We start from the raw sequence: 27,600 nt of genomic DNA, 5'->3' as shown, positions 1-27,600 counted from the left end.
AGAAGTGGATGATTTGGAAGGGGCAGCTACTCCTGGCCCCCAGAGAAGGGATTAGCTTGTCCTTTAGAGTTAAGGAATCCACTCTGTCTTTATTTGGATCAGAACAAAAGAATAGCCATTCTGTGCGAGACTAATTGGTCTAGCTAGCCCTGTAACCTTCCATGCCAAGTGCTTCAAAGGGAATGAACAAAACAGGGCAATTATCAAGTAATCCATCCACTGTCAACTAAGTCCAGTGTCTGACATTCAGAGGCTTTGAGACACCCAGAACATTCAGGTTTGCATCCCTGCCCATCTTTGCTAATAGCTATTAATCCTGGTTCTTAAGTTATCTGAAATGGTAAATTACACTTCCTTATTAATTTTCTCAACACTATTCATGACTTTATAGACTTCTGTCGTATCCTCCTTTAGCCATCTCCAATCACCAATGCTGCTCTTTATAATCTTTCCTCATTTGGAAGCTCTTTCATACTTTAATTATTGATCTTGTCTTTTGCTGTACCTTTTGTATTTCTAATAATCATTTTTTTTGAGAGAGAGAGGTGACCATGCCCTGCACTGGAATCATTAGAGGTAGGGAGTAACCAGGAAGGGACTTCTGGAGCATTTCTAGATACTTGATATTGCTACCACTTGGTGCTCTGGTCTGCAATCCTGCAGGGAGGGTGGGCTTAGGCTCGCTCTCAGCCACTTGTGAGATCTGCCTCTGATTATCCTCTGGAGATAATCAGAGAAGACATTGGAAACACTGAAAGAAGACCTCTGGGACTACAGAATTGAGTCAACAGCCTTTCCCCCTCCCCATGGAGATGTTAGACTTGAAAATAATAGGAAACAAATTCATAAGGACCAGAATTTATGACCAGAGGTGAGAGTAAGGTACAAGTTGAGAGTTTTTTTGTGTAGGTTGTTATGCTGAACATTATTATACTAAGTCAACAACCCTAAAATGGACAGCTTGGTGTACTACTGAATTATTATATAACCCTGAGTCTATGTCTACACTGCACTGCTCTTCCAGAAAAAACTACGCAAATGGTGAACCGCAATTTGCATAGCTTTTTCTGTTTCTTTTTTCGGAATAGGCTTTTCTGACATTTGGCCGATCTACCTTGGGCCAAAAGTTGGAGAAAATTCCTTTTTTGGAACATCCCTTCTTCCTTGTAAAACGAGGCTTACAGGGATGCCAAAAAAGCATGTCTGCTCTTTCAAATAAATTTCGGAAGAGCAGACGCATTCCCTGGACATGGCAGTGTAGTGTACACATAGCCTGAGGTCTGGCATAATCGGCTCCCTTACTCCCATCCTAAGGTTACATGTATACATTTATCTTTTAGCCATGTTATTAAGTTAATGGTTTAAAATACCTATTTGTTTAAGCTACTTCAGCGAGGCTCATCAATCAAAGACCAGTTCAGCAAGGGCTACATTAAACACTTTCAGAAAACGAAAGGTTGTATTCTGTGGTTGTATTGAACCCAACACTATTTGTAAAAAAAACAGAAAAAAGTGATTGCTATTACTAAGAAAAGATGAGTTATTATCTCATGTATAGTAATCTTATTTGTGAAGCCATATATGAGGGATAATAGTCATATGCACTGTGTTTGTTATAAGATTTTTATGTTCAATTTCTTTTTAAAATTAAGATTTTTGGAAAAAGAACAACTCAAGATAATGTTGAAATCCAGTATGTTCTGTGCTTATCAAGAAAACCTTCCAAAATATGGATAGTTATAAAGATTTACTAAGTCATATTCTTTTTTTCTTTATACAGTAGAAAGTTCTTGAAGAAAAGCTGCATATAGTTTTGTTCCCTCAATGTAAATGTACCTAAAAGAAAACAGAGCAAACAGTATACTTTCAGTGTACATAACATAGGAGCTCTTCAGACATACAAACATTGTTTCACATGGAAATAAATGATAATAAATACATATTATCAGTAAAGACAATCTTCTAAAGCTTATCAGGGAGTGTGTGACAGGTGATGGAAAAATCTTAATTAAGATTTAATGCTTATCTAAAAGACATGCTGAACTTCAACAATGCTATTAGGCAAGTTACTAAGTGAAATCCTATGGCCTCTGTTATACAAGAGGTCAGTCAAGATAATCACTATGGTGATCTCTTCTGACCTTAAAAATCTATGAATCCTCATGAACATGTAATAACTCAGGTAGTCAGATAAATATATTGACTGCTTTGTCTTCAGTTTTGTTTGCTATTTAAGCCTGAATCATTCACTATCAGTTCAGGCAACATAACTAAGGAGAACAAGAGAAAAAAATTCTAAAGTGCCTAAATGACCTCAGGAGCCATGACCCACTTTTTAAAAGGTATAAAGACTCTTGCTCTGCTTAGAGTTGCAAGGCCAACATGATTTTGATATCTAAGTCCCATTTTCACAATTGACTTGGCAGTATAAGTCTCCTTGAATGTCACTTTGGAAAATATGGAATTAGGCTCCTAAATCATATAGGGCTAGATGCTTAAAGGTATTTGGGCATCTTAAGACTCCTGTCTACCAAGTACCTTTTACAAATTTTACCCTAAACACTTGATCCAAAGCCCTCTGAAGTCAAAAGACACCTATTGACTTCAGTTGGCTTTGGCTCATGCCTTACAGACCTAATCCTATGAAAACTTATATAATTGGTACTACTCACTTGAAAACAATTATTCAAGTAATGTGTTTTCAGAGCTAAGCTCTAAATTATACCCTTGGTTACAGTCATGGAACTCCTAGTGATGTCAATGGGACACACACATACACGTACACGGGTGCACACACACATGCTAACTAATTTGAGGAAAGACTGTGTCCCTATGTTTTACCTCAGTCTTTTGAACAGAAGCTATAGACTGTGGTCAAATTCCAAATTAGAAAGATTTTAATGCACAATTAATAAGCACTTATTTTTATGTAATTATTGTTCAGCATCAAGAATAAAACTTTCAATAGATTACTTGGAGGTAGATTTTTATTTAATTAAAATATATTCCTCCTTTTTAGTTTTAAATTATTCAGTATGTTTACCTCCCAGCTGCTTTCAGTAGCTAGTATGAAATACAAATATTAATTATAGTTTCACAAAAACAAAATATTCCCTCATGCTTCTTTTATGAAACTGCTCCTCTTTAGTTAATTCAAGAAATCATGCATAACCAAATGTACTGATAATGTGATAAAAACTGTGCCAACTCCAATTAATTTCACTACTGCCAGTATTTAGAATAGCAATACAAGGGCTGAAATGAGTAATGTTGAAAAGTAGGAAAGAAAGCATCCACATTTCACACACATTTTAACCAACTTGATTACTTAAAGTAACTCTTCAACTTGGATGTTTTCAAATGATTAGTTCCTAAAAATCTAACTATGCTGTTGTGCTTTATTTGAATGCAACATTTTCGGAAGGAAAAAAATGGTACTTGAGATGAGGAGCCTGCATTTACACCATTTTTTCAAAATTACGTTTGGGAGTTCTAAAAGTACATTTGAAAAAGTAATGCAAATTCATAGCATATTTTTTTATTTGTCACAGTATTTATATTTTTTCTTCTGAAACAATATTAACACTTAACACTCCAAGTTTCTTCTAAATTACCGTATTTATGATTTTTAAGAAAATCAGCACTAAAAAAAATACCTGCTGATCTTTTCATCTTGCCCATGTGGAGCATCATCAGGTCCTCCTATTCCTAATAACATTATACTTTTTCCAGTCAGCTCCTGAAAATCTGTGGCAATTGGAATTGTCCCACCTGAACGGATCATGTCAGCCTCTTTTCCAAACACTAGGGAGTGAAGACAACAACATAAGCGTCATAAAAATTAATTAATGCAGTATCCTTCCTGCTTTTATATAACTAAAGACATTATTCTGATATAAATTTATTTACGTCATTTTCTGTTGGAGGGACTAAAGGGGACTTAAGTATATTTCCATTTTCCTCTAAAAAAGTGATGCTCTGGTTGCGTTAACCTTGGATTCAAAATATTAGAATCACCCACACTCATACTAGGGTGATTTGCTTGTGTGCTGTATCTAGTACCTAACTTAAAGTTCTGTCTGTTACAAATGACTTTACAATGGAATTTTGCATCCACTTGGAGTTCTGAAACTAATGTTATTCTATATGGGCACAGGGGGTCTTCCTGTTAACCATATTCATGTGAAACCAAGTTACAGCAGAAGATGAAAAGTGGTAAAAGGCATGAATGACACATCTATGTGTGCTACATGTGATGATCAACATAGAACAATGGTCACCAACCAGTAGATTGGAATCTACTGGTAAAACTTGGAGCCTCTGACAGGTGATCCTGAGTGTTTTGGTCAAGAGGCTATCAAGCACAGCACTTCAGCTGCTGCTCTTTCCCTGGCTGCACCTCTCCTGCCCTTTGCCTTGGAACTGAACCCCCTTCCAAGAGCCTCCTGCTTCCTGTGCAGAACAAGGAGCAATGGTCTCAAGTTGCAGTGGGAGAGGTCCAGGTTGGATATTAGGAAAAACTATTTCATTAGGAGGGTGGTGTAGCCAGACAGGAACCCTCCTTGTAACATCCATTTTTGCTTGCCTGGAGCATGCAGGGCACACAGAACAGAAGGCCCAGGCTGCTGCGACCGTGAATGGCTGTAAACAGAGATACGCCAATTGCTGACCAAGAGGCTGCCAAGGAGTGTCCTTGACTTAACCCATATTGATACGAACACACAGCCGTCCACGGGGGGAGGAATCTCTTGCCCAGTAAAAAAAAGTCTAGTACGCACAATTTAGATATCTCTCTCTTGCAAGTGTAAATTAACTTGAAACTTGCTTGTAAGAACTGGCGCCACAAACGGACCAGTACAATTCAGCATCTTAGATAAGAAAGAGGATACGGGCCCCCAGGGGTATATAGATGGGTCCAGCAGCACATTTTCTCAGAGTGTCAATCTACCATCTATCTGCTGGTCGGGTTAGGTGTTTGATCTCCCGAGGTTCCAGAGGGGACGTTCACCTCGTATTCGTCTTTCCTAGGAATTGAGAGACCGGCCCTGGCCTGACACGCTGGAGTCGAGAGGCACAGAAAGGGGTAAAAATTGTACCTGGATGTGGTCCTTTGTTTAAGTATATATATACATAGTGTTAGAGCTCTTTAAAGATTAAGCTGTCACTTGGTACCATTATTTCTATTTTCTATTTTTACCTTTTTCCTGTAACCATTTTTTTAAGATCTATATATATATTTGCTAGCATTTAAGAAATAGAGCAATAGCCATTGTAACCATATGCATGTATAAGCTTCCTTAATAAACCCGTAACTGTTTAAGCTTTAACCTGACTCCTTCAGTTGCTGTAATAGAACCAAGCACAATTTAAAAGAACTTCAGCCGGTCATAAAGGGACAGACATAGGGAGAGCTTGGGCGTTTGGATCTGTGTCACTCCCAGGTGACAAGATCCGTTGGGGCACCTTTTCAGCCTTTCCTAGGCTGCCCGCTGCGAAGGAACCCCTGTGTTCTAGCAGCTAAAATCTAAGGTGTAATAAGCTCTTCCTATATAACAGGGCGTCTGTTGGCCTGCTGGCCACCCTCTGTGACAGGACCCCGGTCCTAGCAGTAAAGACACAGACGTTAAACCTTTTCTCTGAAACATACACACACACACTGCCCTGACCGTCGGCTGACAGGTGGTGAAGCACTGGAATGGGTTACCTAGGGAAGTAGTGGAGTCTCCATCCCTAGATGTGTTTAAGTCTTGGCTTGACAAAGCCCTGGCTGGGTTGATTTAGTTGGGATTGGTCCTGCCTTGGGCAGGGGTCTGGCCTTCTAAGGTCTCTTCCAGGTCTATGATTCTATGAGAGGAGGGGGCACTGATACCAGGGTGCCCCCTCTTCCACTCTGTATTCTATCTCCACAGAACTGATTAGGGGTACAGGGCTTGGGATGGAGGGAGTTTGCTGGTAGCTGTTGAGAGTGGTGCAGGGCCAGAGCAGGAGTGAGCTTGTCTTAGCCCCACTTCACCACTATCCAGGAGCCACCTGAGGTAAACAGTGTCCAGTTGGAGCCAGAATCCTGAATCCTTAACCCAGTCATGAATCCCTTCTTACACCCCAAGACTCTGTCCTATTCCTGAGCCCCTTGGATATTCCTATCCTTATCCCTGAGCCCCTTGAGCCAAACTCACTTACAGCGCCTGTACTGTGAACCCCCTCCTGCACCCCAACTCCCTGCCCCAGGCTCAGCTCAGAGCCTCTCTCACATTCCAAATCCCTTAGCCCAAGACCAGGGCCTGTATCCAAACCCACTGCCCCTACTGGGTGAAAGCAAAGGAGAACGGGGAAGGGAGGGAGGAAGGACAGATTGAGCAGGGGCAGGGGCTCGGAGAAGGGGCAGGAAGGAGGTGAGGCAAGGGTATTTGGGTCTGAGGTAGATCCTGGATTGCACTTATATTCAAAAAGTGATCTTGTGCTTAAAAAGATTGGAGATCACTGGCATAGAACATTAATATTGCTCATATGAACAAAAAATAAAAGCGGCTATGTATGAAAGTGTAATTCAATAAATACATCAGAATTAGAAAGTATTATGTGGACAATAAGAACATGTGCAGACAGAATAAGGGAAATAATCTGGTTTTGTATCTGTAATTAATAATTTCAAACAGTGATGTAGTTATCTAGCAAATAATCCATATATTATAAAATAGCCAAACCTCTTTTAATTGCTTTCCTTGCAGCCAAATATTGAGGTTCATTTGGGTCAGCTAGCCAGGACTTTGATCCCTTTCTATAGGTTACTTTAAAGCTGTTAGGACTGTTCCGTTCAGTAAATCTCTTGTTCAAATAGTCAGTCACCTAAAGAAAATAATTGTAGTGATATGAAAATGATTTTTTTCTATGTACTGAATTAAGTAAATATCTATGTGTATGCATTTATTTAAAATGCTGACTTGTCAGAAGCACATCTGCCATGTTTAGGATATTAGGCCTTATCTACACTAGGAGATTGGTGGGTCTAGTAAAGACCTGGTAAATTTACCACTGATTGAACTGGTCATCAACTCCAGTATTCCACTGGATCAAGTTGTATGAGGGACCTGACAGTGAAGTTTGTCCCACTGACCACTAGCAATGGAGATGCTGCAGTAACTTGATCTAAGGTATGTTGACCCCAGCTAAACTATTTACATAGCTGGAGATGTGTATCTTAGTTCATCATTACTCCCTACTGTAGATCTTGCCTTAGGGTACGTCTACACTTCACGGCTCTTTCAGGATATCGGAGGTATCTCAAAATAGCTACCCCACGTCTACAGAAGCCACTTGTTATTTCAAAATATTTTTGAAGTAACGGGTGCCCTATTTTGCCGTCTCGGTAAACCTCGTTGCACGAGGATAAGGGATGGCTCGAAATAGCATGTTATTTCAAAATTTGACACTGTGTAGATGCACCAAATTTCAAAATGAGCTATTTCTAAAGAGATTCAAGATAAGATACACAATTTGCATAGCTCAAATTGCATATCTTATTTTGAGTTTAGGGTAGACGCTGTGTAGACGCACCCTTAGAGACCAAAGTAGATGAGGTAGTATCTTCTACTGAACCAACAACACAATTTGAGCCAAAGAAAGATATTGCCTCACCCACTTAGTCTCTCTAATACTTGGAATGTGAGAAGAGTCCCAGACATGCTGTTTTTCATTACTGTCAGTACTCTACTCCTCCACATTTGCTGGTGCAGAGATCTTCATTTGTTGGGGCTGTTAACATCTATTCAAAAGTAAAGTGGTGACCGATTAACCCGAGAATGAAATCATAGTTTTATTAGACTCTGATGGATGTCATTTTTGTTCAATTTTGGAAAAAGTTAGATGGTTTTAGATTTGCAGACAGAGGAATATGGAATGATTATAGATTAATTGTAACCAGATTCTGTTGTTGGGATAGGTACATTATAGATAGTGAAACTGTAGTATGACATATATAACATGTTCTTTGTTTATTATAGCTCTCCTTGGAGTCATACATGTCCCTGTATTTGTTTCTCCTTGGCTAAGTCTAGACTGGCGTGATTTTCCACAAATGCTTTTAACAGAAAAGTTTTTCCACTAAAAACATTTGCGGAAAAGAGCATCTAGATTGGCACGGACAGTTTTCCGCAAAAGCACTTTTTGCGGAAAAGCGTCCGTGCCAATCTAGAGGGGGTTTTGTGCAAGAAAGCCGCGATCGCCATTTTTGCCATCAGGGCTTTTTTGCGCAAAACAGTTTTCAGCTGTCTACACTGGCCCTTTTGCCCGAAAGGGCTTTTGCCCGAACGGGAACAGCATAGCATTTTCGCAAGAACACTGACAATCTTACATGAGATCGTCAGTGTTCTTGCGGAAATTCAAGCAGCCAGTGTAGGCAGCTGGCAAGTTTTTCCGCAAAAGCAATTACTTTTGTGGAAAAACTTGCCAGTCTAGATGCAGCCCTTATGTAACAGACACTCAGATGCTCAATTACAACCAAGCAACACAAAGTGCAGCTCAGGAGGGGTCAGAGCATCAAAAATGTTGAGACAAGACAATTTGCTGATGAGTGTCATAGGTGCAGAAGTAATTAATTTTGAAGTGGGTGAATACAATTAACGGGTATAGGAGGAATTAATAAAGGAGGGATTTGTTAAACCCTACCTGTTTTTTTACTACAGACAGCTCCATGTTTGGCACCAGCCGTATTGAAAACTTTCCAATTACTTTTGCAGGAATAACAGTCTTCGTTCCAGGTGCAGAAAAAGCTCCTTGGATTCCATGTATGGAAAGAGATGGATAACGTGATCTTTGCATTAATAATTCTTCCTGAAGATATAAAAATATGTAAATATATTAAAGCAGAAGAGATATTAAACAATAATCTATAATTAGCTAGCACTTCATGTTACTTCACAACAGATGCATACATGATTCTTAGACAAGCAGTCTCAGTATTATTATTTCCACATAAAGAAACCACTCTTTGTATATGTTAAGTGTGCTATATATAAATCAGCCTAGAGACTGATGCGCCAAATCTTCCACAGCTTGTTTTTTTCTTAAAGCTAACTCACTGTAGCAAAATGAAAGAGATCCATTTATTAAACTATAAAATCTATTATGTATAAAGATGTCCAGGTTTCAAGCACTTACAATATTGCCAATATAGAATTCCATAGAATTCCCCTTTCTCAAGCCCAGAAAGCAAGTCAATGAAATAAAATATTTCAAATATAAATAGTAGATAGACAGGTAAATATATATAAATATTAAGTAGATACATTAGCTTCAAGATTTAAGGTGCTTCATATGATATATCAGTCATGAGCATTCAAAACAAACAACACCTCATGAAATACAGATTTTACACTAATTTTGCATCTTTAGAATGCCCAATCAGTGCATTTTCCTTGTGATATGGGCCAACAACTTAGTGGTAATGGATGTTGCATTTGGCCATTGGAAGAAGAACATAAATTACATTAAAATAGATCAGCTACCAATATTTTAAAGTTAATAAATGTATTTTAAGGAAATCCAATCTTTAGATGAGGTGGTTTTTTGTTTTTTGTTTTTTTGGGTCAGATGAGTCGCATTCTTCAGTGAAGATTGATTTGGAGGGACTGGTGAAAAAAGTGTGTCCGTAGTTTTATATACTGGGACAATCAAAACCTTACTTCATGTTAGTCACTGAAAACGACCATTTATCTTTTTGCTGACAAAGGTGCCACTTTTTCAACAGGTATTCTAAGAATTGTGCACATTTTTTCCAAGAAATAGCTGTACTAGAAAATAAGACTTCTTCATAGGGTCAGATTCTGCATTCAGTTACATGGGCAACCAACAATGAAGTATCTATTCAATTGAGAGCAGAATTTTGTCTTTAGAGTTCTGGCAATCTGCGAGCCTCTCACAAAGCAAAAATTGCTCTTGACTACCATCATTTATAAATATGTTGCTGTTTTGTCCAAAGGGCCTAATTCTGATTGGGTCCCATTGTGTTAACACCACATATTGAAGTAGTTGTCCCTGGCCTGAGGAGCTTGCTAAAATCTAAGTCAAATACCTCACATAGAGTCCCAGCACTAGTGAGACCAAGAAGAGATCTTAAGAAACCTGTGGTTTTAGTAGCTGATTCATAGCCCATTGATGTCAATAAAAAGAGCCCCATTGACTTCAGTAATTACTATAATTTATTATTCCATCTGAGTAGCCTGAAACCAGCAATGAAAAAAAATCTATTACCAATACAGAATGAATGTAACATACACCTTAGTTTTGTTAATAAACTGTTTTATTCCATATTTGGCTTTAATAACATCCAGGTCATATTCAGTTCCTTCATAGAGTTTCTTTTCTTTTTCAGTTAGAGGAGCTACTGCTTCATAAATTCCAGGGATCAAGATATGACCAGAAGAATCTGCAAGAGTGGCTGAAGAAAAATCCAAATGAATTTTAATTGGGCTACAAAACAAAGATTCATGTCTAATAAGCTCTACAGGGACAACAGAAATCTGCACCAAAAAAGTGTTTGAGAAAACTCTGCAGAGATAGTTTTCATGTTTAATATCTCTAGCTGACCTTAATGTTATATCATTTAAACAATTAACCCCTTTCAGCTGTGATTTAGTGGCAGCTTAAGACACTGTCACGTGGAAGATATACACTTGAGTCCTGAAATGAACTGCTGTCTCTGGGAACAACAGGAATTGGAAAGGCACCACACTTTTTCCTGAGAAAGTAATGTGTGACCCCTCTGTGGATACATGGGCTAAGCCTATACTATGAGCCACAGGTGAAATTTCCCTGCTGTTGTAGACACTCGTTAGAGCTCAGCGAGCAAGCACAAGCATAAATAGCTGTGGAGCTGCTGCGCCATCATGCTAAATATTTACTCACCTGAAACTACTGGGTAAGTGCTGGGAAAGTACTCGGCTCGGCCATGCTTTGTCTGCCACTACCTGTGGCTCTGATGCTGCTACCATTATCCAGGCCACCATCCCAACCCCCATGTACGCTACTATTTATACACTGCGGTCGTTTAGAGCTAGTGTGAATATATATGCACACAAGCAGGGGAATAACACCCCAGCTTGAAGTGTAGAAATAGCCATAGAACTCTGACATGGTCTAGAGAAAGCAGATTTCCAAAGGAAAAATCCTCCTGAAGAGACACCTAGGCAAGAGAGGAGGTGAAAAAGGAGAATGATCAGGGCAGGAAAATGTAAATGAATAACTGGCCAGTAACCCCCATAGGACTTGGAGGGAGGAGTGGGAGTTGCAGGAAGAAACAGTTGGGACACTAGGAAGTCTTTGTCTGAACATAGCTTGGATGTTAACTACATTTATGACACTTCTGTAAATAATTGCTTTAATAAAGGTCCAGTATGGTTTAACAGCATAGAATCTTTTCATGTTATTATTCAGCACACAGTACATACAACAAACAGAATTGGGGTTGCAATGTTAACAAACACATTAAAGTCACACAGGTGGCTTGTACTGTTTTAAAATAAATTATCTAAATCTGCTACCCCTTGTCACACAGTGTTCGGGTTTTTGTGAGTGCCCATTTAAATTAAGTTGGTTCTACATAAATTACACCATTGGATCAAATGCTGGAGCACTTGCAATTATGCATGCTATGGATCCAAACCAGAAGTCTTTTTTGGTTAGTCCTTACTAAGAAAATGTCTCTCAGAAATTAATAGGAGTTTTGCCTGAGGATCAATGTTAGTACTGAGCCCAGTACATGTAATTCATGTTTTTCTTTTCCTGTGCTTTTTAATAGCTGGTGGAAATAAGAGCAATACCTGGTATGTTCTGAAATGGAACATGACAGACCTAGGACATGGTGTTTATTTGTAGGGCTGGTCTACACTAGGGCTGTGTCTACATTGGCACCCTTTTCCGGAAAAGGGATGCTAATAAGACACTTCGGAATTGCAAATTCCGCGGGGGATTTAAATACCCCCCGCGGCATTTGCATGAACATGGCTGCTGCTTTTTTCCGGCTCGGGGTTTTGCCGGAGAAAAGTGCCAGTCTAGACGGGATCTTGCGGAAAATAAGCCCTTTTCCGGAAGATCCCTTATTCCTACTAGGAATAAGGCAGCCATGTTCATGCAAATGCCGCGGGGGATATTTAAATCCCATGTGGAATTTGCAATTCCGAAGTGTCTCATTAGCATTCCTTTTACGGAAAAGGGTGCCAGTGTAGACACAGTCTAGGAGCTTAGGTCAACATATTTAGCATTAGGTTGAATTTGTAATGATTGTGTCTGCACTGCACAGGCTCTTCCATCGACCTACTAGGCTTTTAAAATGGACCCCTGTACTGAACCTGATCCAGTGGAATAAAGCCTGAGGCAGCATTCACACCTCAAATTAAGAATTGTGATAGAGATACAGCCGTGTTAGTCTGGTCTAGCTGAAACAAAAGACAGGACTATGCCAATTTTCAGTCACAAATTGATCTGAGGAAGTGGGTCTGGCCCACAAAAGCTCATCACCTAATAAACCATCTTGTTAGTCTTTAAAGTGCTGCATAGTCCTGTCTTTTATTTCACCTCAAATTAAGGGCAGTGTAAACACTGTGTACTGTAATTCAGAGTTACTGGTCTCCAGGTATTGATCCAGAGTGCTCCATTGCGAATGCTCTGGCAAGTACATTGAACTCCAGTGCTCTTAAGCCAGGAGAGTAGGAAAAGCCCTGGAAACTTTTGAACATTCATTTCCCATCAAAGCAGTGTGAAGAGCTCAGCAGCATAGCTGAACATGCATGCCCAGGGTCATGAAAGCCTTCAGCATGGAGCATTTAGGAGATAGTGGTGTGTTTTGCTGAAGGGGGAATGGGAGAGTCTGTGCAGGCAGTGCCCTGAATCAGCCAAAGAAACACTGATATCTAGCTAGAATTTCAATCTGCTGCAGAGAGGATGTGTTCCACGGCCCACAGCCGCCTAGTGGGGACATGCAAAATCACAATTAGTAAATCTGATGCTCAAATGTGAATTAAATAAAATCAGCCTAAGTTTGCAATGTAGATAGGCCTTTAGATGATTAAAGCAATACTTACATAACAGAAATATTAAATCATTCATTGCTTCATGTAATAATCCTCCAAAGCTCCCTGAGTGTAAGTCTTGTTTAGCACATTCCACCTGAAAAAGTAGAATAGATAAACACAGCTGATACTTCCTTTGCAAACCATAGACAAGGCTGTTCACGTTTTCAGTTTAATTCAACAGGAAAAATCTATGGTCATTTTTATTTCAGGATTTCAAGGTGTATCACTATCATTTATGTGGTGGTGTTTTTTTGTTTTGCTTGTAATTTTGTTCACTTTTCCAGCTCTGAAGAAAAGAACCAAGTATGCTAGTGCACCTTTCTTTAAATACTTTTTATTTAATTTTAAAGACTCTATTATCCATTTACTTCTTTTGACGCTGACAGACTAGCCTGACAATCTTGCAAAATATGTTGAATACCTGTTGAATGGTATTAAAATGTTTGCTACTATTCCACATGCACTGTAGAATAAATGTTTTCTAGACAATCAGGATGAACCTTTCGGCACAAAAATTGTGCACCCCATTTCATTTTTTTCTCCGGTCATTGGGGGTGGGCTTGCTATGAAATGGCACAACATTTCTGTTTTATTGAGTAAAACATTCTGGCATTTACATAGCTAGGAAGCGGACATGGTGAGAGCTGCCTGTACAACACTGGTGTCCTAGTTGCCTTTTGAAGAAATGAAGACAGAGAAGCAGTGCTGAAGAAGATGATGTTGGGGTGTGTAAGAGTTAAATAAGGGGTCATAGTAGTTGCAACCATGGTTATTGGGCACAGCCAAGTAGACCCCGCTTCTGTTGGTTTACAGACTTGTTTTGACTCCTCTTTCCCCACTTGCTTGGGATAGATAAGCACCGAGCTGTACCCAGGATGTAACTTTTCATGAATGGTCTATGTGTTAACCATGCTATCCTCCCTCCTTACCCTCCTTATCTGTTCCCATTCGCACTGAATTATACATTCAGGGTCACATATACTTCCCCCTTGTAAGTTGCTGATTCAAGGAGTTTTGTGATGTGAGAATTGCTAACATCAACTAAAAAGCTGTAAACAGTAAACAGGGGTAGGTATAACTATAGTCATCACATGGTCATGATTATGCATTATATGAGTGTTCACATTACTAAATTAGGGCTTAAAAAGTGATGTAATTGATAAGGATATTTACATGCAGTTTGCACCACCAAAAACTAGCACTCTCTGGTCTGGCAACATCCGTCGTCCAGCAGGACCACAGATGCTCCTGGACCAGAGAGCCCGGGAGCCTAAGAGCAGGAGGGCCACCCAGGCCAGAGAAACAGGGTTGGCAGCCCAGCTGGGGGCAGTGCAAGACTGGTGCCAGAGGCCTGTGGCAGTCTGCAGTGGCGTGGGGCAGGGCCTGGTTCCCCCAGCAGCATGGGTTGGCGTTGGGCTGGAGCTTCGTGGCAGCCCCAGAACTCCACGCTGTCCCTGGGAGTTTGGGGCTGAGGCTGGAGCCCCATGGCAGTACGGGACCAGAGTCCTCCGATAGCTTCTTGGAGCACGGGGCCAAGGCAGGAGCCCTGCAGCAATGCCCTGCAGCACGGAGCCAGAGCCCCTCAGCAGCTCACTGGAGCACAGGGTTAGGACTGGAGCTCTGTGGCTACCCCCAGATGTGTGGGGCTGAAGCACCGTGGCAAGAGTCGGAGCCTCTGCTACCCCAAGAGCCAGCAGCAGCTGGGCAAGCAGCCCAGCGAAGTTGGGGAAGGGGAAGGCAGGGTGCCTGCTGAGGCAACCTGTCAGCGGCAGGCAATGGGCTTGGGAGCCAGTGGCAGGATACCTCCCCTGATCCTGCAAATTCTCTCATTTGGGACTGGTCAGGTCCTGACCGTGATGGACCAGGGAGGTCCAACCTGTACTAAGATAAAAGGGTGCATCTGGGGTTAATTGGTTCCTCACTCGCATCCCAGGTTGGAGGGATCCAAGATGGAACAAGAATCAGCAATAAAGATGTCCTTCTATCCCATACGCCTCTGGGTAGCCTGTTCTTCTCTAACAGATAAAAGCAGGAGCTATACTTCCAGCTTACCGCACTGCTGTTGAATCAGTATTTTAAATCATTTTAAGCTAATAGATTGGTGAGAATGAAGTCGTTTTTATGGAAAATACAAGATATTTTGATTAAAATAGTGTGGGCTGTTTTGTGTCATTATAAATTCATGACTTCTGCCTTTCCCCTCTCTCTGCTATCATACTGTGACTTTTTGTTATAATTTATCAAGAAAGATCACTACCCGTACCAAGAATAAATCTCTGCGTGCAGTCTTAAATCCCATGTATTTCAAAATCCCAGATAAAGAGTGGCATGTAAGGAAATTCTTAATTTATTAGCTAATGTTTTGTAAAGTCCTTTGATGATACAAGTCCTCTTAATTAATTTCAGTGAGATTGCACTGATATAACTGAAAGGCTAATTGACCCATAATGTGCTTACATGTTATTGCTATATAACAGTACTAAAAAGTTGTGATTCCTTTAGTTCAACCTTAAAATTACTACCATATAAAACAGAGATGGAATCATTATATAGTCCTGTACCTTTAGCTCTGTGAGATTATATATTCAATAGGGCTATGGTGCGTGAATTTGGATAAATATGAAACCACTTGATAAATGCTAAGCTAATATTCAATTAATGAGAGTATAAGATCTTGCTGCTTCTTGCACTGTACCTCCACAAGGAAGTAGCAGTTTCCTCTTGTTCCATATGTGATACCGGGTTTGCTGCTGATCCATGCAGTGTCAGTGACCACAATGTGATCAACGTCAGAAAAAAATGTACTATTTCTTTCTTCAACTAGTTCTTTTAGCCCAGTGGACTCTACCTCTTCCATACCTTCAAGCAGAATCTTGACATTAACAGGAAGTTCCTATAAGGAAATGTTTCAAAAAGATTTATAAGCAATTGATTACGTAGTTGAAAAAAACAAACTTATTGATAAAAGAAGGGGAAAAAATCACATGCATGTTTTTGAAGTGCTTCAATTGCATTCAGGACAGCCAGAACTTGTCCTTTGTCATCAGAGGCACCTCGTCCATAAAGATTACCTTTAAAACAAAATAGAATGAGGCTGTGTTAGCAAATAAAGTTAATTCAGACACTGGTGTTGCACAGGTGTATAGACAAACTTGATCTGTAGAAATCTGGTTACTCATCATTGTGCACCGAATAAGTAGGAAAGAAACCAGCTAGATTTTCAGTGCTCGGGATGAATTCAGGGTGAATTTACCAGGCTTTTACTTGTAAACTGAACATATTTGATATGGAAATCATTAGGACACAATAAATATACGGTCCCAGAATGCAGTATTTAACTGAATCAATTTTGAAAATAGAATTACACTCTAAACCATTAATAAATATAAAGTATTTACAGTCTCCATAGTATTTCTTTCTAATGTTTAGCATCTTGCATATAACTAAAATAGTGTTTGGACAGGTTGTGTATATAACAGAGCTATATGTGGCCTGTAGAAAAAGTACAGTAATCAGCATTTGAATAACAAGGTCTCCTCTAGATAGGATTAGCTGTCCCTCTGATGTTCAAATATAGCTGGAGTACTCAAACTTTGCTATTCCAAATTCCAGTATTGGATTTGTACTGTAATAATTGCAAAGTCCATATTTACTTGTAGTAGATGTTTAATATTGGACCCCCTTCCTTTTGTACACTCATTTCTAATGAAAATTCTTTGATAGCTAAAAGTTGAATAGAAGAAATATTATAGCAAGTTAAACGGCATGGGCTAAAGTGAGGCTCTCTTCAGCATTGCCTTCCAAAACTGGCAGAAAATAGTAGTACAAAATCAATATGATTTTGCACTCTTATTCTGATCAGACCAGTAATGCCCACAAATTTAGCACAGACATACATACAGGCTACGTCTAGACTGGCCCCTTCTCCGGAAGAGGCATGCTAATTTCTAACTTTGGAATAGGGAAATCCGCGGGGGATTTAAATATCCCCCGCGGGATTTAAAGAAACATGTCCGCCGCTTTTTTTCCGGCTTGGGGAAAAGCCGGAAAAAAGCGTCTAGACTGGCGCGATCCTCCGGAATAAAGTCCTTTTCTGGAGGATCTCTTATTCCTACCTTCAGGAATAAGAGATCCTCCGGAAAAGGGCTTTATTCCGGAGGATCGCGCCAGTCTAGACGCTTTTTTCCGGCTTTTCCCCAAGCCGGAAAAAAAGCGGCGGACATGTTTCTTTAAATCCCGCGGGGGATATTTAAATCCCACGCGGATTTCCCTATTCCAAAGTTAGAAATTAGCATGCCTCTTCCGGAGAAGGGGCCAGTCTAGACGTAGCCACAAATTACTCAGCAGGAATATAAGCCATATAGATGGAGAGGGGCATAGGAGTAGAATAGCTGATCAAAGGAGCTAAATATCTTAACTATGCCTCCTGCCCCAGAACTCTCCAGTTTTTCCAGTCACGGAGGAACAGCAAAACATGGACTCGGTGGGTTTAACACAGGAACTAGAAGCAAGGCACCGAAGTTATACTCTAGTCTATTTGGACACCTCAGGTAAAATCCTGGCTGTAGTGAAGTCAATGGCAAAACTCCTATAGCTTCAGTTGGGCCAGAATTTCACCACTAATTTCTGGTGTGGGCATATGTGCAAGATACAACCTAAATTTGGCCCAAGATCTTCTATGTGTCTTATTTTTAAGACAAATGGTTATTTTTGCAAAAGGAAGGACAAATTCAAAGCATTTTCGCGAAAAATCTATTCACAGAAAAGGCAGGCAATTTCCCAGGAGGTCTTCTTTTTTACCTGAACTAAACTATGTGCTTCTATGTTATTTGAATGCTTTTCCTCTTTTCTTGCATAGTACGGAAACTGCTTTAGTATAAAGGGTCTCACTGAATATATGATACGCCTGTTGCTGAAAGTTTTCTTAGTCTTAATATAAGTAGCTCAAGTTCTTACCATTTTTCTCTGTCAATATGTAAGGCTCTGTTGACCATCCATCTTCAATTTCTGCTGGCTGCACATCCAGATGTCCATAAAAACAAACAGTAGGCTTTTTGGGATCTTTTACAATGTTTGCCAGAATAACTGGTGGCAAAGAGATTTTGTTGCCATTGGGTAGCTAAAATAAATAAAAGAGCCTCAATATAGACATTCATAGGGGCTTCCAAAATGATGATGATGAAGTCACTGGAATTTGCACCAGGAATGATTTTGATCCTACATCTCTTGATTTTTGAATGTCTTCTGTTTAGGGCTGTCTTTTAAAAAAGATTTTCAAATACTTGCTCTATAGAAACAGACAAAAATCTATATCCTAAGGCTGTTATAGAATATATATAATTTTCTGGAGCAATGAATAGGCAGCAAAAGAGTAACCATGCTAGCAGTAGCACAAAATAAGAAATGGTCTCAGGGATATGAAAAACGTTTTGTCACAGGAGGTTGGTCCTGGCTGTAACCACATAAGATTAAAAAAAATCAGGGGTGTGCGCACTGCTTTGGAGTTAAGGGGATAAGGAAAAGTTCTGGGAGATCTAGTGCTGGGAAGCAGCTGACCACTAACACCCAGTTGCATCTCTTCTAAGCCTCAGGAGTCAGGAACAAAAATAAAGTTTCCTGCTGCCTCCTGGCACCCACCAGGATTACACTGTTGGTACCTGTATATATAAGATGAGGCTTTCTTTGCACACTGATTTTATTTATTGCTACAAAAGCCAAAGATAAACCATAGTTACGGTGGTAACCCATGTTATACACATGCTTCTTAATTTGTGCAGCCCTTAGATAACTTGATTATAGTACTAAACAATGACTGTTAGAGATACTTAGATTTGTATCTTGAAAACACAGTGAAAATTATTACCTCTTGCATGCCCAGATCAACCATCTCAACTGTTCCTCCTAATGTTCTTATCCTCTCTTCTGCCAAGAGCATCATGTTTGTAACCAGATGTCTCTTTTCAGGGTCATTGGAGTCACTTTCTATGGCTATCCAGTCTTTGAGTCTCTGCAGGATAAGAAAATTGAAGATGATGTTCTACATGCAATGTACTGCTCTAAACTGACGTCATAGCCTTCTGAAATGAAAGTTACCTGAAAACATCACTGTGACTGACAGACTAGTGCCAGCTCAAGCCAAGGCCCGGAGCCTCACTCAACATTGATAAGTGCATTCCCCAAAACCAGTCTAGTTCACTGGTGTGTTAGTATAGTTAAAGTAGAGTTATAAGAATGTGTTTAGTGTTTAGATGGGGGGGGGGAGGGTGGAGACCTCAAGCCTGAGGGCCTGGATTTGTCCCCTGAGGCTCAGAGCCCCACCCCCAGCATTGAGGAGTCTGCACTGGTGCTCCAGCTCTCTGCTGTCCCACAGTTGGGCTAGAACACACAAAATCTAATAGGCTGGGACCCCATAGGTTCTCATGGGCAAGGGGAATGTGGGGAGTGTCTTTCTCCTCAGTTGGGGACCATGCCAGTTAGGGGTTTGGGTGGTGCACTTTTTTGTTTTGTTTTGTTTTGCTTTGCTTTTTGCTTCCCTCTTGTGTGCAGCCCTGACCGATTTTTCTGTGGGTCAGCAGCCCCTGGTCCAAAAAAGGTTCCCCCCTCTGGTTTAGACAATGCTTGTCAGATGCTGCAAGTATTAATCCTCATGTTGGTCTCCCATGGTATACATTTCTATTGAGTTTTCATTGTAAACTTCTGTTACTGTGTAACTCACCAAATAGGAAAAGAAGGATTAATTAGTGTAATTAACAAGAGGACCTTGTTAATTACAAGAGGACCTTTGAAACCACATGAGCTTTTGCAAGGCATCAAAAGGACAAAGATCTGTTTGATTTCCCTCCCCACCTATCAAACCCTATCCAGATGCAAATTTCTATCTGCAGATGTGGATGTCCACAGATAGAAACTGGTATCTGCTGACCTATAAGGCTCTACTCCCAAGAACTGCAGTGGCCAAATGAGAAAAACATGTTGCCACCACTCCCAAGAGCCAGCACCCCCACACCAGCAACTCCTCTGGCCCTGGCCCCAGCCACATATTCTGTCTGGAGCCATATAGCCTGCTGGGGGTGGGGCTGTAAGCAGTACAGCTGCACTGCCAGCAAGTGCAGATGGCATGGGGCACTGGTTCTTGGGAGCAGTGGTACCACGTTCTTCTCATTTGGCAGCTGCAGTTCTCAGGAGCAGAGACCTGTGCATCAGTAGATACAGATTTCTATCCGCAAATAGAACTTTGTATCTGTGCAGGGTTCTACCCACCCACATGAAGAGGAGTCAGGCGCTGATACTTGTTCTATAAGTTTGAATTTTGGAGTAAAGGGGATAAAACTGAAGTGGAGAAACTGGATCTTTATGCTTTTTAGATTCTGAGGGGCAAAGATTCCTAAACATAAGAGGCCATCTTGTGCTGCTTGGAATGGGTCAGCCCTAAGGGACACATGGAACTGTCTATTACAGAAGTTTATATTACCTTTTTAAATCTAAGGCTTTAAGACAAATGTATGTGTGTGTGTGTGTTTCCTGTTTTAACCTCATAAACAACACTCTTTTATTTTTTTACTTAAACTTTAGTAGTTAGTTTATCACAAGATTGGCTATAGGAATTGTCTTTGGTTTGACAGCCAAGTACAATTTACCTGGGTAAGTGACTGGCCCTTTCATACTGAGAGTAATCTGAATATTGTGTGAGTTTTGGTATAAAACAGCCATCAATCACATAGTCCATTTTGCCTGGGTATCAAGACAGACTGGAATGACCAAGAGTACGGTCTGTGATGCCGTAGAAAGACTGTTGTAATGCCTTAGAGTTTGTATTTGTCACTGGATTGGACAAAAACTAATTAGAGAACATACAACTAGTTTGCAGTTTCTGCCCTGATTTTTGACAGTCTACCCCGAAGCTGGCACTCATAGTCATGAGTCACTCTGTACTGTGTGACTATCACTGTCGTTGTTCTTTCTTCGGTCACATACCTTTTAAATATCAACTATGACCTGAATTTGCAATGACCTCTTCATGGGCCTGGGGTCCTCTTTCCCCTACAGAGCATTGTTGTACTAGGAACAGAGTAGGTTAAACAAGTTAAAAAAGCTAATAAACTGAAGTGTGGTTCTACTATACAAATTAATTATAGATGAATGGTACCTTCCTACTCCAGAAGTCTGCTTCTTTTTTGTTGTTCTTAGCAGTAATAATAAGTTTCTATTTTTTTCACTAATGATAGCCCGGCAGAGCCAATACAGTTGAGAGAGAGCAAAGTTATATTTGTTTATTAAATTCCAAACAGTTGCACTTTTCCAAATCCATTGAAGGAAATGGTTTTGCACAGGTGTCCCTGAGGACATATTTCCTAAACCAAGAAGGTATATAGGGTTAGTGATGGCCTAATTTTTTCCTCAGAACCTTTATCGCCGAAAATGATAAACTGAAGGATAGAATTCAGCTTAAGCTGCAGATTCCAGGTCAAATTTGCAAAGCTGATATTTATTAAAATGCATTGCACAACTTTTTATTTATAAACTGTACACATTTCATAGGGAAATCCAAAAGGCCTGATTCTGCCAAATGTACTCCTATTCGGCTGTATGTTGTTGCACCACTCTTGTCCTGTTGAAATAAAAGCCTGTGTAGAAAGGTACTACTCAGTATGGACCAGTGTTTTAGAAGTGGGCTCTAAGAAACTGCAACATGGAATCGCATGGTGTTGCATTTCAACGTGTATCCTGAAAATGTATGGCAGGTTCATTGATTTTTAGCTTTCTAATAAATTAAATATGAAAATGATTTATTGACTCTTGTGTTGTTTATTTTAAAGTGTCCCCCCTTCTGTACCTCTCCCAATTCCAATTACCCATATGGCACGCTTTTTTATATTCTCAGTGATGCATAGTAGAAGTTGCCATGGAAGAAGCTGGAAGTTTTGATAGCTGGATAGGAAACAGATGACTCATGTTAGCTGAATGTTTCTGCTAACATAATTAGTGGCAGAATAGTTAATTTCAACATTTAAAATGTCATCTTTAAGATTTCATGTCAAAAACTCTGAAAATTAACAGGGCAGTTCAGATGTATTGTTTCGGGCTGGCTGCAGAATGAGGAAGACAACACTGAATCGTTTTGCACAAAGATCATGTTTTCAAGGTTATCTCCATAAGCATTAGCACCAGTCTATTATATATTTTGAAGAGTTTGTTTGTGGATTTGTTTGTGCAAAATAAAGTAATACTTTGTGATTACCTACAGATACCACATTTTGCATAAATAATCTTGCTACTTAAATTAGCTGAATGCACTACTTTTTACACTGGAATATGCTGGATGAAAAGTTTAAATAATTATTTTTGTTTTTCCTGAGTGACTATTATGGTTAGAGTTCATAAAATACTTGCTAACAAAATTAAAATCTAGTCACCTATTCAACTGTAATTTTAGCGCAAAGAAAATGTTTACTGTTACAAATCACAAAATAATTCAAATTAGTTACAGAAAGAGTAATAGAAGCTTTACGAGTTTCTAATTCAAATTTACTATGTATGGTAATTATTCAGTAAAATGAATAATGTTTGAAGTTGAAATCCTACAAAATGTAAAACTGTTCTTTTACTTTCCTTTTGCAAGAACATTAATACAAAATTCTATTACATATATTCAATTTCTTGAATTTTCCTGTAAGTGTAATTATTCAAAATGACTTTGCCCAGTCAACAATGGGTCTCACCAGCTAGTATATAAATATATAAAGCTTGTATTTTAGAACACAGCTTTATAGTAAGGTTTGGCAAAGGGGTGTATTCAATGAAGAGTTCTGTGATTACAGATGCATGGAACACTTTAAGTCCTAGGAAAAAAATCTTGCATAACTTAGTAGATAAAAAACTCCAATGGTGAGGCTTTGGCCCTTTTTTATTTCTTATTCCTATTTATTGTTAAAAATAATTGCCCTATTAGAAAGCTGAAGTTTATTAGCAGAAAGAAACAGGAAGCTAATACCAGTCTGCTTATTCCTTTATAAAAAAAACTTTGAGATTTATGGATGAAAAACTCTATATGAGAACAAAGTACTTATTGTTATTGCCACTCTCTCTTATTAAATTAAAGATGATCCAAAAATAATTTATTGCATATATATCTATATCATTTTTCATTGGTAAAGAGCAAAGAATATTATTACCAGAAGTAAAATACCAAATATGATATGATGGCTAACTGATCCATTATAGGATTTAAAAAAAAAAGAAGTATAACCTACTTTGAGAATGCTTACTACTAAAAATTTACATCACAAATTCTTATTGTGCAGCACAAATATTCTTACCTGCACATATTCATTTTGATGTTCTTCAATATACTGGAATATTTGATCTGAAGGCACAGATCCTGCTGTAGTAAGTGACATGAACAATAGGGCAAGCACCAAGACAGTCTGCAAAAGAAATGTGAAATATTGTAAAACAAGTTTATCCTTTGATTCTCAGACTTTAGACAATGTTCACATAGTGTGCTTCCAGGCAAATATATTGGCATTGCAATGAATAGCCTGGGTGGCAGTGTGAGGCAGTGCTTAAACATCTAGGAAGACATTTATCTCATGTTATTCCATTTCTAGTTGCATTCTTGCTTTCTAATAATCAGAACTTACAGTGTGAAGTAGGATCGTAGCAGCCCCAGAGGTTCAGTCTCAGAAGACAGTGACACTGCATGGGTTACCCTGAAAACTGAGTGAGACCGCTTGTAGATCTAGCTACACTGAAGCTGTTACTCCTAGGGACCATTCAAAAGCTAGGAGTGTACACGACTACAGCACCGATCTATGGACCTGTGACACTGGTATCACCCATTCTAAGTACTGGGATTTTTTTCAGAATGGGAAAACCTTTAAAGCAACCACTATAACAACACAGGTCCGTTCACCTGATGGGAGCAGCTGACATGTTCTACAGAGATAAGGAAAGAAGGAAAACTGCTGGATTAGGAGAGGAAGGAAATGGCTAGTATGACAACAATCAGTACTTCAGATTCCCATCCCACAACCTCAGAAGTGGTATGCTTTTTTCTACCTCAGATGTGGTATACTTTTTAAAAGTATCTACTGTATTTGTAGGCCTATATTCAGCCTCAGAGGATAAAAATGTATGTCTAGTACTTTTGAGGGGCTGCTGTTCTGAGGATGATGTAGAGGAGCACTGAAGACATTCTGAAAGCTGGTGATTCTAGGTGCAACTGGATGCCTTGCAAAGCCAGGGAGTTATGACTGGGGAACAGTATAAGAATGACTATAGTAACTCTATCTCCTTCAGGGATTTCTCTCATGCTCCGGGAATCCCCGTGCAACCAGATCTGCCATCTTTACAGCTCCTTTGCACTGGCAGACTGGCATAAAGGAGACAGAGTGCGGGAGAGAATCTGCGCTATAAAATCTACATACATTAGAGACTCTTCAGCAAGTGGCACAAAAGAGCCTTGCTGCCCAAAAGGTGGCCATTGAGAATTCCCCCTGTGCTGAGGTACTCTTCACGTCCTCCTGTGGCACCCATATCCCCTCCCCCACACCCTTTTAAAGGAAAAGAGGCAGGGAGCATGTTGGGGCTGCATCACTCAGGCCACAGAACATCCCTGAAATAATTCCTGCTTAACCTGGAGCATCTGTTTTAGAAAAATGGCCAAACTCGATTTTAAAAAAGATGGGGGAGAGAGGTGCCGTATCATGCAGAGATGTGAGATACCTGAGGGAGCACAGGAATAGCCTTGTGGTACCTATGCCAGTTGGATAAATTAGTGCCACTCTTGTGAAGCCCTCCCTTGCCCTGGTGTGGTACTAGTTGCTCTCTCTGCCCGTTCCTCCCCACTCCATGTGAGCTCAATTTTACTGACTTCGGCTCTCGCCCAGTATTACTTATTGAATTAAGAAGCATTGCAGCTCAGCGAAGTATTGGACTCAAGCTATTGAGTTCCTATCAGCACCTTGAAGTAAATGGAAGGGACTTGTTAGTTTGGCTCTTCTTTTCAAATGTTGTTCACACGTGTGGTGCTATGCACAAGATAAATAAGAGAAAGAGAACTTGGCCATCGTTTGGCTTCTTCACTCAAGACCAAATGTGTTTTCATTTCAATAAGAGTTTTGCCAGTGACTTGGCTGGGATCAGGATTTGACTTTTAAAATAGTAAAAATCCTCTGAAAAATTTAAAAAGGGGGAATCAGATGATATTCTTCAAGGTTAATGCATATGATGCATAGCTTAACTTAGTCTAGGCATTTATTTTCCTTTGTAAAAGACCTTTAAATCAACAGATGAAAAGTGTGAAGTAAGCACATGTATTATATAAATTACTGTTATTAATTTTACGTCTGTAGCTGCACTCACTTTTTTTTCTAGCAGAAATAAAGAGATTTTCTTGCTGAAATTTCCATAACTGGTGCCAAATCCTGATGCCAAAAAATGACAACATTTCCCATTGGCTCTTCAGTGGAAATATGTCTGGGTCCTTGAAGAGATGAAATTTCTCTAAGTTCATGATAAACCTAGGAAGTCTGGAATTCTTTTAATTCTCTATAAAATCATTTAAATCTTTTAAAATGTGCTTTAAGTCCTCCCTTAATTCCTTTGAGTAATTTTGCTCTTTGCATACACAGTTCTCTCCTCTATTTCTCTCTGATTTTAATGATAGCTCTTCTATAGTTGCCAAAACTGCAGTGTTATCATCCGCTTAATATACATCACACACATACACACACAGTTCGTTAGTAACTAAAAGCAAAATGCCTGGCTCTCTCATACATCTTTCTGTGCCAGGAGGTTCCCCAAACAGAATACACTCCTGGATTCTAAATATTGTGATTTTTCAAAAACGTTTAAACTTTCTTTAAGCTGTAGCATAATTGCCTGGTGCAATATAAACACAATAAAGCATAAAAAAAAATCCAGGAAATTCTTTACCATAGCTGTGGAATGCAGCAGTTTCCAAAAGTGTCTCAGTGGTGGTAGTCGTCACAACAGGATAACAGTCTGACCTGTGTTGGCTTCCTTTTATATCAAGTTCCTGCATACCCTTGTTTCTCTCCTGATTATCATTAGTTATATAGTCTCTCCAAATATTTTGTTAATGATATCTGTAGAACAAACATCTGTCACATTTACTTAGATTCAGACTACATAGGTTACCATGATAAACTTGGAAAGAATGCTGTTTGTATTTTGCCTTGACTAATACCAGTTTACCGAGGGAATAAATCTCTCCTCTAAACCCCAATTTTTATGGTTCACCGGAGACAAATTAAGAAGAGGTGTTTCCTTCCCTGAACTATCTGGTCTTACTATAAAGAGGACATTTTTATTAAGGAATGTAACATTCTTATAATGTTCTTACAAAATTAGTTCCTGAGAATCTTAGGGCAGAAGGTTCTGTCTCCCCACTATGCTGGTCAAAGATAATCACTAGTAAAGTGAGTGTTTGGGTTCTGGCCTTAGTTGGTTTCCAATGTAATTAGCCTAAGCTCTCAACAATCCAGAACAGGGCTCCATGGATTGCAGCAGATGAAGAAAAACAAACAGCACAGAAAAAGTTGACTTTGGAAAAATGCTGCGGTTAATGCCTCTCAAAGGGCTTTGCAAGTGCAGATGTGAAATTAAAGGCTTTTTAACTGCTTTACATTACAGACATGCAGAAACACGTTGGAAAACCTGAACATGCCAGGTAAAGAGGAGAACTGAAGACTCTGCTGCTTACAAAGATTAAAGACTTATAAAGATATGTAGCAGTTATAATGAAATCAAAGGTTTTGAAGAAGCTTAGCTGTGTTTTAAGCATGCACAGGGAGACGAAGATATCAAAAGGACTAAATGACATTTATGGTCTTCTCCCAGTCCCGAATCCACACCATCCATTTGAGAACTCAGACTATGTCAAGACAGCAGGTCTACTTCGAGACATCGGAAGTATCCTAAAAGAGCAATTCCATGTCTTTAAATGCACCCGTTATTTCAAAATATATTTCTAAATAACAGGCACACTGTTCCAGCATCCCAGTAATCCTCATTCCATGAAGGTTAAGAGGTTTGTCGGAATAGTACCTTATTTTAAACACAGTGCCAAATTTTGAAATAAGCTATTTCAAAATTACCTCAAAATAAGCTGTGCAGTTTGCATAGAGCAAATGACATAGCTTATTTCGAGGTAACGGTGCTGTGTAGACAAACCCCAGTGATCTGTTTTAATGGACTGGAGACAATACAGAGTTCCAACCTCCAGCAAGTCCTAAGGCAAAGCTGAATGAGGGACAGTGATGTTATGTTAGAGCTGAGTATTAGGAAGAGTCCTATTCTTGGCTCTGCTACCAACCCCTTCCTTTACCTTGGGCACTTCACGAACAATTCTGTTCTTTTGTTTACTCATCTATGAAATGGGTATAATACTGTTTCTCCTCTGCTAAGTAGTAGCAAATATTGGGCCTTTGCAGATCAGTATCCTGTTGGAAAAGAAAAGAGTGACTGTGACGGGGTGGACCCATCCCCATGCCCTCCTGTAGATGACCCG

The 27,600-nt window shown here is 39.6% G+C and overlaps 1 protein-coding gene across 1 annotated transcript; it reads right to left on the bottom strand.

Moving 5' to 3' along the window:
* Positions 1-1,609: 1,609 nt before the first annotated feature.
* Positions 1,610-26,155, bottom strand: LOC102445418 (beta-Ala-His dipeptidase-like). Its single transcript, XM_006121402.4, has 12 exons — positions 26,004-26,155; positions 23,384-23,491; positions 18,931-19,074; positions 18,024-18,186; positions 16,056-16,138; positions 15,763-15,960; positions 13,077-13,161; positions 10,275-10,435; positions 8,665-8,829; positions 6,705-6,846; positions 3,657-3,804; positions 1,610-1,836 (listed from the first exon to the last, which is right to left on the bottom strand). The coding sequence occupies exons 1-12, from the start codon at positions 26,004-26,006 to the stop codon at positions 1,773-1,775; spliced, it is 1,464 nt and encodes a 487-aa protein (XP_006121464.1). The 5' UTR covers positions 26,007-26,155; the 3' UTR covers positions 1,610-1,772.
* Between the last annotated feature and the right edge of the window lie 1,445 nt (positions 26,156-27,600).

The sequence above is a fragment of the Pelodiscus sinensis genome, chromosome 2 (genome assembly GCF_049634645.1).
Source record: "Pelodiscus sinensis isolate JC-2024 chromosome 2, ASM4963464v1, whole genome shotgun sequence".
In the NCBI taxonomy this organism is placed as follows: domain Eukaryota; kingdom Metazoa; phylum Chordata; order Testudines; family Trionychidae; genus Pelodiscus; species Pelodiscus sinensis.
This window is presented reverse-complemented; position numbering and strand designations above follow the sequence as displayed.